General features: G+C 44.3%; 1 protein-coding gene across 1 annotated transcript in view; it reads left to right on the top strand.

Moving 5' to 3' along the window:
* The first annotated feature begins 11080 nt into the window (after nt 1–11080).
* Nucleotides 11081–12181, top strand: part of gcn1 (GCN1 activator of EIF2AK4) — a 118552-nt gene continuing 117451 nt past the window's right edge. Inside the window, exon 1 of the mRNA XM_078553866.1 lies at nt 11081–11116. Within this exon, the coding sequence (XP_078409992.1) occupies nt 11099–11116 (18 nt within the window). The 5' untranslated portion in view covers nt 11081–11098. The remainder of the gene's footprint in view (nt 11117–12181) is intronic.

Consider the following 12181-nt stretch of genomic DNA (forward strand, 5'->3'; position numbering starts at 1 on the left):
CATCCTCTTGCAGCACTGGGTGGCTGTCCTCTTCTAAAGGGCATTGGCGTTGACCACCGCTGCCACCACCTCCCAAGCTGGATTGGTCATGTCGCCGACCATCCTGCAGCCAGAGCAGGGGTACAGGACATATTGGCGAGCCTCCATGGCATCCAGCAGTCGCTCGGGGGACCCATCATTAAACCGGGGTTGGTGGGGGGGGGGGGGGGGGGGGGGGGGGGGCGCGTTGCTGCAGTCTTTTTTCCTTTGCTGGCCTTGTCTCCCAGGCAGCGGTGGTGAGCTGGTAGCGATGAGCATTGTGCTAGCAGCTGCCTTTTAAACATGGTGGCTGGCATGATGCAACAGTGGTGTGATGGCAGGAGGGCGAATGAGAGCCTGGCCGCCATAGAAATGGTGTGTTTCCCGGGAATGCATAAATAATGGGTTTGGGAGAATACAGCATGAAAGCCTGCCATGGCGTTTTTTTACTTACCCACTACCACACAGTGCAAATCTGGCAAAATTTTGCCCTTAGTTTTTTTTTTATTTTGCTCCCTGAGTTTCGTGCTATCCTGCTCTGCTGCTCCACCCCCAAAACCCTCCAGGTCCACTCTCCTTATTTCTGGGCTTTTTGAAATTTTAAAAAAAAAGGAAATTACATCCTCTTTACCCACCCTATTTATTACCCTCAGAGCTCCGCCTTCAGACTCGCTGTCATGTCAATGTTGACACCAATCTTTCAGAATTCCAAGAATCTTCCAGTTAGATATCTCCTCCCTCTGCACTCTGCTCTAAGTGCAGATTTTCACTCACTGTCATTCCTTTGTAAATTCGCTGTGAAACTCACTTGGTGCTTGTGTTTAGCACGTGTCACTAGGAACATAGGAACAGGAGTAGGCCATTTAGCCCTTCAAATCTATTCCTCCATTCAATGCGATCATGGGTAACCTGTGACCTAACTCCATATACTTACCTTTGCCACATACCCCTTGATAACTTTGAATAACATTAATCTATCAATCTCAGATTTCAGGTTAACAATTGATATAACATCAATTGCCATTTACAAAAGGGAGTTCCAAACTTTAACCACCCTTTGTTTGAACAAGTGTTTCCTAATTTCATTCCTGAAAAGCCTGGCTCTATTTTTTGGACTATGACCCCTAGCCCAAGATTCCCTACCTTGTGAAACAAAAACAGAAAATGCCGGAAAAACTCAGCAGGTCTAGCAGCATCTGTGCAGAGAGAAACAGAGTTAACGTTTCGAGTCCGTTTGACCCTTCTTCAGAGCTGAAGAGAATTGGAAATGTGATGAAATTTATATTGTTTCAGGGGGTGGGGCAGGTGGAGCTGGATAAAAGGCCAGCGATAGGTAGAGACAAAGGAGAAATTGACAAAGATGTCATGACCTAAAGGACAAAGGGAGTGTTAATGGTGGTGGTAAGGGCTAAAAAATGTGCTGATAGTGGCATTAAGATAAGAAAGCAGAATGAGTTAATAGCAGAACAAGGGTAGCATTGTGTGAAAGAACAACATGGAACACATAACAGATGGATCTGTTGGGGATGGGGTGGTGAGGGGCGGTGGTGGGGGTTAAAAAGGATAGAAAATGGGATAGAAGGGGGGATAAAAAAGGGGATAAAATAATGAATAAATAAATGAAAATAAAAGTAAAAATAAGTGGATATAAAAAATGAATGTAGAAAAAAGGAGATTAAAAAAGGGGTGAGGAGAGAGTTCATGGTCTGAAGTTGTTGAATTCAATGTTAAGTCCAAAAGGCTGTAAAGTGCCTATTCAGAAGATGAGCTGCTGTTCCTCCAGTTTGCGTCGAGCTTCACTGGAACATTACAGCAGGTCAAGGACGGACATGTGGGCATGAGAGCAGGATGGTGTGTTAAAATGGCATGCAACAGGAAGGTCTGGGTCATGCTTGCGGGCAGTCCAAAGGTGTTCCACAAAGCAGTCACCCATTCTACATTTGATCTCCCCAATGTAGAGGAGACCACATTGGGAGCTGCGAACGCAGTAGACCAAATTGAAGGAGGTGCAAGTGAAGCGCTGCGAGTGAATGGGAAGGTGCCGTGGGAAAGGGATGAGGTGATGGGAAGATGTGTTTGGTGGCAATTGTGAAAATTTGTGAAAATTGCTTCTCCCAATCTGCCCTATCTGTACCTCTTAATATCTTGAAAACCTTGATCAAATTGCATCTAACCTTCTAAATTTCAAGGAATACAACCCTAGTTTGTGTGATCTCTTCTTGTAATCTAACTCCTGGAGTTCAGGTATTATTCTGGTGAATCTATGCTGCACTCCCACCAAAGCCAATATATCCTTCCTAAAGTGCAGTTTCCATAACTGCTCACAGTCCTCCAGTTAAGTTCTGATCAGGGCTTTGTACAGCTGAAGCATAAGTCTAACCCCTCTAGATATAAAAACAGCATTCCATTAGACTTCTAATTATTTTCTGTATCTGTTCTTGACTTTTTAATGACCCATGTACTTGGACTCCCAAGTCTTTTTGGATCTATACTTTTTCTAGCTTTTCACCATTTAGAAAGTACCCTCTTCTGTCCTCTTAGGTGAAAAGTGGATGACCTTACATTTGCCTACATTGAAATCTATTTGCCATAGTTTTGCTCATTCAGTTAATCTATTAATATCTTATTGTAATGCTACACTTCCATCTACATTGCTGCCGCCTATCTTTGTGTCATTGGCAAATTTGTATATGTGGCTTTCTCTCTCATCACCAAAGTTGATTTTAAATATGATGAATAGTTGAGGCCCCAACACTGAGTCTTGTGGAATGTTTCAAGTCACATCCTGCCAATTAGAGCACATGCCCATTATCCCTATTCTCTGTCTCCTATTCAGGTGCTTTCCTAACCAGGTCAATAATTTGCCTTGAATTCCCTGAATTTCAACTTTACCTAACAGTCTCTTATCAGACTTTATATGGACTTTGTCAAATGTTTTCTGGATGTCCACTTAAATAACATTCATAGACATTCTGCTGTCCTTTAGTCACTATTTCAAAATCTTCAATCAGATTAGTCAGGCATAACCTACATTTTATGAATCCATGCAAATTCTCTCTGACCAGCTGAAAATTTTCAAGATTTGCAGACAGCCTACCTGTAATTATAGACTCAAGCAATTTCACGACAATAGATGTTAAGCTAACCTAGTGAATAATTCCCTGGTTTCCCTCTGTCACCTTTCTTAAATTGCGGACTGATAGGCACAGTTTTCCAATCTAAAGAAACAGTTCATGAATCAAGAGAATTTTGGAAACTATAGTTAATGTTTAGGTGTCAGCCATGGCTCAGTTGATAGCATTCTTGCCTGAGTCAGAAGGTTCAAGGTTCAATTCCACCTCCAAGCACAAAAATCAAGGCTGACACTCCATTGCAGTACTGAGGAAATGCTGTCTTTCACTCCACTGTTGAAGGTGCTGTCTTCCTAATGAGATGCTACTATTCAAAGAAGAGCCAGGGAGTCATCCCTGGTGTCTAGGCCAATGCTTATCCCCGAATTAATACAATAAAAACAGATATAAAAACTGAAAGTGCTGGAAAAATTCAGCTGGTATGGCAGCATCTGCGGAGTTGATGTTTCAAGTCTAATATGACTCTTCTTCGGAATTCTGGAGTTCCGAAGAAGAGTAATGTCGGACTCGAAACGTTAACTCTGTTTCTCTCTCCACAGTTGCTGCCAGACCAGCTGAGTTTTTTCAGCACTTTCTATTTTTATTTCGGATCTCCAACATCTGCAGTATTTTGCTTTATCATAAAAACAGACTATCCCATTGCTGTTTGTGGGAGTTTGTTATGTGCAAATTGGCTGCTGCCTTTCCAACATTTCTACACTTCAAAGTACTTAATTGTGCCATCAGGTGTTGGGGATTTGTTGCTCTGTAGTGCCATTAATTTTTCCATTAATGTTATATCCTCTGCCCATGATTCAATTATAGTTTCCTTTAATTGGAATGTCTGGCTTGCCGGTCTCTTCCTCTGCTGTAAATACCAAAACAAAGTAATTATTCAGCATAATAAAAAGAGAAGGTGCTGGGAAAACTCAGCAGGTCTGACAGCATCTCTGGAGAGAGAAAAAAAGTTAATGTCTATGACTTTTCTTTGGAACTGCAATTATTCAGCCTGTCCGCCTATTCCTTATTTTCATTACCAATATCACCATTAAGTTTTCCTTGCCCCTGGCCACTCTGTTTTTGCTAATGTATTTGTAAAAGATTTTTGTGTTGATTTTGATATCCTTCGATATCCTTTTCGTAGCTCTCACTATTTGCTTTGTCGCCCTTTACTGCTCTTTGTATCTTTCCCATTCACCAGGATCTGTATTGTTTTTTGCATTTTTGTACCTTTTTCATTTATCTTATCTCTCACCTCTTTGGTTGTCAATGGCTGTCTTTTTTGGCAAGTAGAGCCTTTGCCCTTTAGGGGTATAAACTGATTCTGTGTCACTTTACATTTTTTTTTTAACACTTCCCACTGCTCTTCTGGGGGGAGATGGTGGCATAGCGGCAATGTCACTTGACTAGTAATCAAGAGGCCCAGGTTAATGCTCTGGGGACATGGAATCAAATCCTGCCATGGCAGTTGGTGGAATTTGAATTCAATAAATAATCTGAAATTGAAAGCAAGTCTCAGTAATAGTGACCATGAAACTATCATTGATTGTCATAAAAAAAACCCATCTGGTTCACTAATGCCCTTCAGGGATGGAAATCTGCTGTCCTTACTCAGTCTGGCTTACATGTGACTCCAGACCCACAGCAATGTGGTTGACCCTTAACTGCTGCCTCTGAAATGGCCACGCAAGCCACTCAGTTTCAAAGCAATTAGGGATGGGCAAAAAATGCTGGCTTTGCCAGCGACACTCACACCCTATGAAAGGATAAATAAAGAAAAAATAAATTTACCCATTAACAGATTTGCCCAATTTACTGCAGACAGTCTCTGTCTCATCGTGCTAAATTCAGCCTTACCTAAATATAGAATCTTAGGGTGGAATTTTCCAGCCCCATCATACCAGGGATGGGGCCGGAAAATGCGGCGAGCCATCCAAAAGTCCATTGACTTCAGCAGAACTGGAAGATCCCGCCATTGGGAGGGGCCAGAAAGTTCCAGTCTTAGTTGCTGTTCATATTACTCCCTTTCAAACCCTTTGTTGAATTCAACTGTATTATGATCACTATTAGACAGGTGTTCACACACCAGTAGGCTGTTAACTAAATCTAGCTCATTAGTCTTTACGAAATCTAATATGGCGCCCCCCCCACCTTTGTTGGTTCTAGGACATATTGTTGCAGAAAACTATATATACTGGACACACTCACAAAGTTCACTACCTTTCTAACATGTGCTAGTCTGCTTATCCCAATCTATATGAAGTGTAAATTCCCCTATTAAACACATTATGCTTTTACTACATGCTTGTCTAATCTCTACAGTTACACAAGCTACTACTTCAAGGCTACTACCGGGAATGGAGGTGGGAGCTGGTAGGATGCTATACAGTCTTAAGTCCTTTTCTATTTTGTAATTCTACCCTTAAGAGGTCTTGTGGCATGGTCGGTAGCATCCCTGCTCTGGGTTCAAGTCCCACTCCAGGACTAGATGGCCAAGAAAGGAGCATTCATAACCCAGCCAAACAATGCCAAGCAGTAAGAGTGGGAGAGATTCCTGGTCAGCCATGTTCTGGAAAGAAAATTGAAGCCGCTACCATCACTACTCATAGTTCCAGACCACAACATGTATGTAAAAATGCACGTTGCCACAGCAGCTCAGACTCCTTAGGAAGGCTGGTCGGCTCAGTTGGCTGGATGGCCAGTGTGGAATCAGATAAGACCATAAGACCATAAGACATAGGAGCAGAAATTATGCCATTCGGCCCATCGAGTCTGCTCCGCCATTCAATCATGGCTAATAAGTTTCTCAACCCCATTCTCCCGCCTTCGCCCTGTAACCTTTGATCCCCTTACCAATCAAGAACCTATCTATCTTGGTCTTAAATACACTCAATGACCTGGCCTCCACAGCCTTCTGTGGCAATGAATTCCATAGATTCACCACTCTCTGGCTAAAGAAGTTTCTCCTCATCTTTGTTCTAAAATGTCTTCCCTTTACTCTGAGGCTGTGCCCTCCAGTCCTAGTCTCTCCTACTAATGGAAACATCTTCCCCACGTCCACTCTATCCAGGTCTTTCAGTATTCTGTAAGTTTCAATCAAATCCCCCCTCACCCTTCTAAACTCCATCGAGTATAGACCCAGAGTCCTCAAACGTTCCTCATATGTTAAGCCTTTCATTCCTGGGATCGTTCTCGTGAACCTCCTCTGGACCCTCTCCAGGGCTAGAACATCCTTCCTGAGGTATGGGGCCCAAAATTGCTCACAATATTCTAAATGTGGTCTGACCAGAGCCTTATAAAACCTCAGCAGCATATCCCTGCTTTTATATTCTAGTCCTCTCGAAATAAATGCCAACATTGCATTTGCCTTCCTAACTACCGACTCAACCTGCAAGTTAACCTTAAGAGAATCCTGGACTAGGACTCCCAAGTCCCTTTGCACTCCAGATTTCTGAATTCTCTCCCCATTTAGAAAATAGTCTATGCTTCTATTCTTCCTACCAAAGTGCATGACCTCACACTTCCCCACGTTGTATTCCATCTGCCACTTTTTTGCCCATTCTCCTAACCTGTCCAAATCCTTCTGCAGCCTCCCTGCCTCCTCAATACTACATGTCCTTCCACCTATCTTTATATCATCTGCAAACTTAGCCAGAATGCCCTCAGTTCCTTCATCTAGATCATTAATGTATAAAGTGAAAAGTTGTGGTCCCAGCACTGACCCCTGCAGAACTCCACTAGTCACCGGCCGCCATCCTGAGAAGGACCCCCTTATCCCCACTCTCTGCCTCCTGCCAGACAGCCAATCTTCTATCCATGCTAGTACCTTGCCTCTAACACCATGGGCTCTTATCTTACTGAGCAGCCTCCTGTGCGGCACCTTGTCAAAGGCCTTCTGGAAGTCCAAGTAGATAACATCCATTGGCTCTCCTTTGTCTAACCTACTTGTTACCTCCTCAAAGAATTCTAACAGATTTGTCAGGCATGACCTCCCCTTGATGAAACCATGCTGACTTTGTCCTATTTTACCATGCACTTCCAAGTATTCTGAAATCTCATCCTTAATAATGGACTCTAAAATCTTGCCAACGACCGAGGTCAGGCTAATCGGCCTGTAATTTCCCATCTTTTGCCTCACTCCCTTCTTAAACAGGGGGGTTACATTAGCCATTTTCCAGTCCTCTGGGACCCTCCCTGACTCCAGTGATTGCTGAAAGATCACCACTAACGCCTCCACTATCTCTTCAGCTATCTCCTTCAGAACTCTTTGGTGTAATCCATCTGGTCCAGGTGATTTATCCACCTTCAGACCTTTCAGTTTTCCTAGCACCTTCTCCTTGGTAATGGCCACCATACTCACCTCTGCCCCCCAACTCTCTTGAACTTTGGGGATGTTACTCGTGTCTTCCATCGTGAAGACTGACGCAAAGTACCTATTCAATTCCTCCGCCATTTCTTTGTTCCCCACTATTACTTCTCCAGCGTCATTTTCCAGCGGCCCAATGTCCACTTTTGCCTCTCTCTTACCCTTTATATATCTAAAAAAAACTCTTGCAATCTTCTTTTATATTACTGGCTAGTTTACCCTCATATTTAAACTTCTCCCTCCTTATTTCTTTTTTAGTTGTCCTCTGTTGGTCTTTGTAGGCTTCCCAATCCCCTGGGTTCCCACTGCTCTTTGCCGCATTGCATGCTTTCTCTTTAGCTTTTATGCTGTCCCTGACTTCCCTTGTCAGCCATGGTTGCCTCGTCCTCCCTTTACTATGCTTCTTCTTCCTAGGGTTGAACTTTTGCTGTGTCTCCCAAATTACTCCCAGAAACTCCTGCCATTGCTGTTCCACTGTTTTTCCTGCTAGGCTCATGTCCCAGTCAATTCTGGCCAGCTCCTCCCTCATGCCTCTGTAGTTGCCTTGATTGGTGTCAACAGCTCAGAATTCAATCCTCAGTCCAGCAGGGTTGAATTCAGGACCTGCCTCCTTGCTTTACCTGTGGCAGAGATCATGGTGCTGTAGGTTGGATCTATCTTTGAGCAGAGAACTGAAGAAGAATTCAACCCATTAAGTCTCCACTGCCTTCTTATCTCTTGTTATATCTTCTCTTATTATATGAAGTGATTTCATCCTTAATCATTGAGGCTATTCCTCCCCCTCTACCATTTTCCCTGTGGACTTTCCTGTGGACTTTATAACCCGGGACAGAATTTTTTGCTCCATGTACGTGCGTGCGCCCGACACGCTCGAGCATAAAATAGTGTGTGATGACATAGGGTGAGCATCCCTGCACTTGCACAATATTTTGGTTGGCGGGCGCCGACAATTAAGAGGGTTATTAAGCCCATTAACGGTGCAATTAACTGGGATTTTTCGCTGTCCATGCAACATGGCGAATCGGCCAGGTGGCCTTTGCATTTTTCAGGAAACCTCATCCAAGGGCGGGATTAGGTTTCCAAGGTTAATTTAAGAAAAGGTAAAAATGTTTTGACACAAATTTCAGCAGCCACATGTTTAGGTGTCTCATTCTGATGCGTGGGAATTTTTTCTGGATTTTAAAATCTGTTTTTATTGAATTTAAATTCCTCAGCTCCCTGAGGCAGCTCCCTGCCTTCAGGGAGCTTTCATTCAGCGCTCCACCACGCCCGCGCCGACTTCAGCGCTCGCCCCCACCCTGGCAGCGTTGAGCCTTTCAGCGCGCCTTTCATGCTGGCCATTAATTTGTCAGGGGCCGATCGCAGGCGGCGGCCCGTTCACTGGCCATTCCCAGGCCTGCCGATCGTGGCCACCCGCCGAGCCGAAAATCTTGCCCCTGGTATATTTAATTTTCAGTAATGATTACCTTTCAGACATGTCTTAATAGTGGTTATTGTGTCATACCCTCCAAGTTGAATTTGTGCCTGCAATTCGTTAAATTTGTTCCATTTGATTGTATAAAGAACTCTTATTTCTTGTCCTGTCACACCTGTCCTTACACTCTAATCTTTTACCCATATGTTTCCCATTTCTCTCTCCTGGTTAAATTGCTTTACATCTTTTAGTTTTTCCTCTATCTGCAGTGCCTAAAGCACAATTCCTGCTGTTATTCTGCTCTGTTCTGTTTGTTTTTGAACTATCATCAATACTACGTTTTCCACCTGCGCCCTCTTTCTGCACTTACTAGTTTAAAGTCCTTATGACTGCTTTATTTATCCTTCTCGCTAGGACCCTGGTCCTAGCTCAGTTCGGGTGGAGTCCTCCCACTGGTACAGTTCTTTCCAGTCCTAGTACAGGCGACAATGTCCCATGAAATGGAATCCAACTTTTCCACACCAATCCTTCAGCCATGTGTTCGCCTCTCTAATCTGTTTATTCCTGTGCCAATTTTCATGTTGCCCAGGTAATAATCCAGAGTTTATAATTCTTGAGGTCCTGTCATTTAATTTAGCTACTAGTTCCTGGTACTATCCCAAAGGGACCCATTGCCTACTCTTCCCTATGTTATTGGTCCCAATATGGACCACAATGACTTGATCCTCCCTCCCTCTCCAATATCCTTTCAAGCTATTTTGAGATGTCCCTTATCCTGGAATCAGGTAACAAATCATGTGGGACTCTGGATCCAACTGACAAAGGATGCTATCTGTTCCCCAAATTATTGAACCTCCCACAACTCTCATTCCCCTCCTTCTCCCTTTGGATAGCCTCCTGCAAGGTACCATTGTCCGCATTCTAGCTGTCCTACCGACAGTCTTTATCCTTCCACTCATAGGTACGTTATACCTGTGGTTCCTCATTCTCCATCTCACCTGGGTTCCCCTTAATTCAGTGGTTCCCAAACTATGGTTTATGACCACAACTGGGGTCTCAGAAACAGCAAAAGGGAACCTTAAGATCCTCGGCCTACGCTTCTACTGCTTCCTGATCAAGGTCCTTGAGCTGGAGTGGAGCAGATGAAATAGTGGACTTGTGAGTACATAAAATAATAACATTTTTATCAAGTACATTAAAAACACAGATTTTCATATTTATATGATGTATTCATGTTGATCTATAGGACATAAACTTTAATAATTATTTACTGAATGCTGCTATGCTGCTTTTTTGCTTTATTTGGCATCAGAGGTCGCATTAATTTTCAAATGTTAAAATAGGATTGGATTGGAAAATAGTTTGGGAAGCACTGTCTAATTCTCCACATTATCAGTTCTACCAATCCCATTCTGAACGTGTCCTTTCTGTGTGACCAAAGTCTGGGCAGACTGTCCAGGTACTGTACCCTGTTTTCTGTGGCGAAGTGTCTCCAACTCACATTCCAGTTCAATGACTCTGGCGGGGGAGAGATACGAGATGGAGATGTTGACTGCCGATGTGTTTGCTAGCTGACCCTAAACTCCCACATACTGCAGTCCAGACCTGCTCTGCCATATCTTAATCTAAATTATATAGTTTACTTATATCTAGTTTTCAGTCATCATAAGTTTTTTTTGGTTTCTTTTTCTACGCACCAACTTGCACTATGCATTGGATAAAAGTGCTGAAGACTTAGTGCCGCAGTTTCCACTACAGGTACTTGGAGGTAATAAAAAGGAATAAAAAGCAGTATCACCTTTCTACTCTGCACCGACTTCTCACTTGCACCAAATTCCTAACTTCAGCATTCGGTTCATGCTGCACACGGTTGAGGTTTGTGGGTTTGGAGGGGAGGTTACAAAGTTAGGGCCATTCAGGCACTTGAAAACAAGTTTGAGGATTTTAAAAGCTCTGAATGTTAAATTTAATCTCAATTCACAGTATTTTGCACTTTGAATCAATATACGGGCAAGTGACAGCCTGATGCTGGTACTGATGCTGCTGGTGAGCAGCTGAGCTGTTGCCTAGTGACCAGGGTTCCTAGGCAACCGTTCCTGCTCCTCCCCCCCAACCCCCCCACCCCCGCCCCGCGGCCCGGATAAGCGACCCGGAAACATTAGTCCTTCCTCTTCCGGCGTGTCGTGGAAAATGGCGACGGACACGCAGGTCTGTGCTGGCATTGGCGGTGGGGGAGTGGAGCCTGGCTGTGTTCGGCCTGCGGGGAATCTCGGGCAGGGCGCGGGGCTGAGTTAGGAAAGTGCCGCGAGGAAGGAACCGAGGGTCAGGCAAACACCCCGGGACGAGGGGGAGACATTGATCGGGGAGAGGGTATGCGGGGGGTGGGGGGGGGGGGGCGAGAGATACTGGGAGCGGGTGGAAACTCTCAAACTCTGGTTGAGAGAATGATGAGTGTGGAAGAGAAAGTCTCCGGGGTGAGTGAGTGCTGCTGCCCTGAGGAGGGATTGCGAGTGATGGGAGATCAGAGGCAGTCCTGTTCCTCCTTTGAGGCGAAGATAAATATGCTCAATATCTGGGGTGTTTGGTAGGGGTTCTGGTGGGTACATAGGTATTCTCTGAGGCCGTTCTGTGTCCGGAAGGTCCTAGTGCAAATAGAAGGATCCTGCAAATGATTGCGTTTTGGAAGAGTTGCTAGCTCTGTAGTCCTTGGGTTTTCTTTCTGATATGTGTTTGCTTTCAAAGGAGGCTGCATCCTTTTTATTTGGTTGTGCCAGGTTCAGCAGTCCTGGATGAGCTTGTCTCAGGACTCAAAGTCACTATCAAAACTCCTAAGTGAATCCTCCAGAGTGTCCTTGTAGTGCTTCCTTGGACCATCATTAGAGCGCATCCTAAACTCAAGCTCTGCATAGAAGATTCGCTTTGGTAAGCTAGCGTCAGACATTCTAAGTTGTGAGGTTGACAGATGATAGAAAGATGATAAATAAGACTTGTGTGTAAATTGGATCATAATGAGAGAGAGTTGTGCATCGTCAGCCTCACTCTCTCATCCTGACCTATCTTGGTCCAGTGGCAAAATGAGTCTAGATGGCTGGAGAAGGTCCACATCCAGTGGATGACCAGGATGTCTTCTGTGTCTTGCTGAGCTCTAGGTGTTTCACAGCACGGTGCTGACCTGGCTTCAAGGCCATTGGACCTTCAATTGGCCTCATCCACCCAGTCCACCAGGGTCAGTCTCTGCCATGATAGACAAATCCCTAACTCGCCAAGGGTTGG

The sequence above is a fragment of the Cetorhinus maximus genome, chromosome 12 (assembly GCF_964194155.1).
Source record: "Cetorhinus maximus chromosome 12, sCetMax3.hap1.1, whole genome shotgun sequence".
NCBI lineage: Eukaryota > Metazoa > Chordata > Chondrichthyes > Lamniformes > Cetorhinidae > Cetorhinus > Cetorhinus maximus.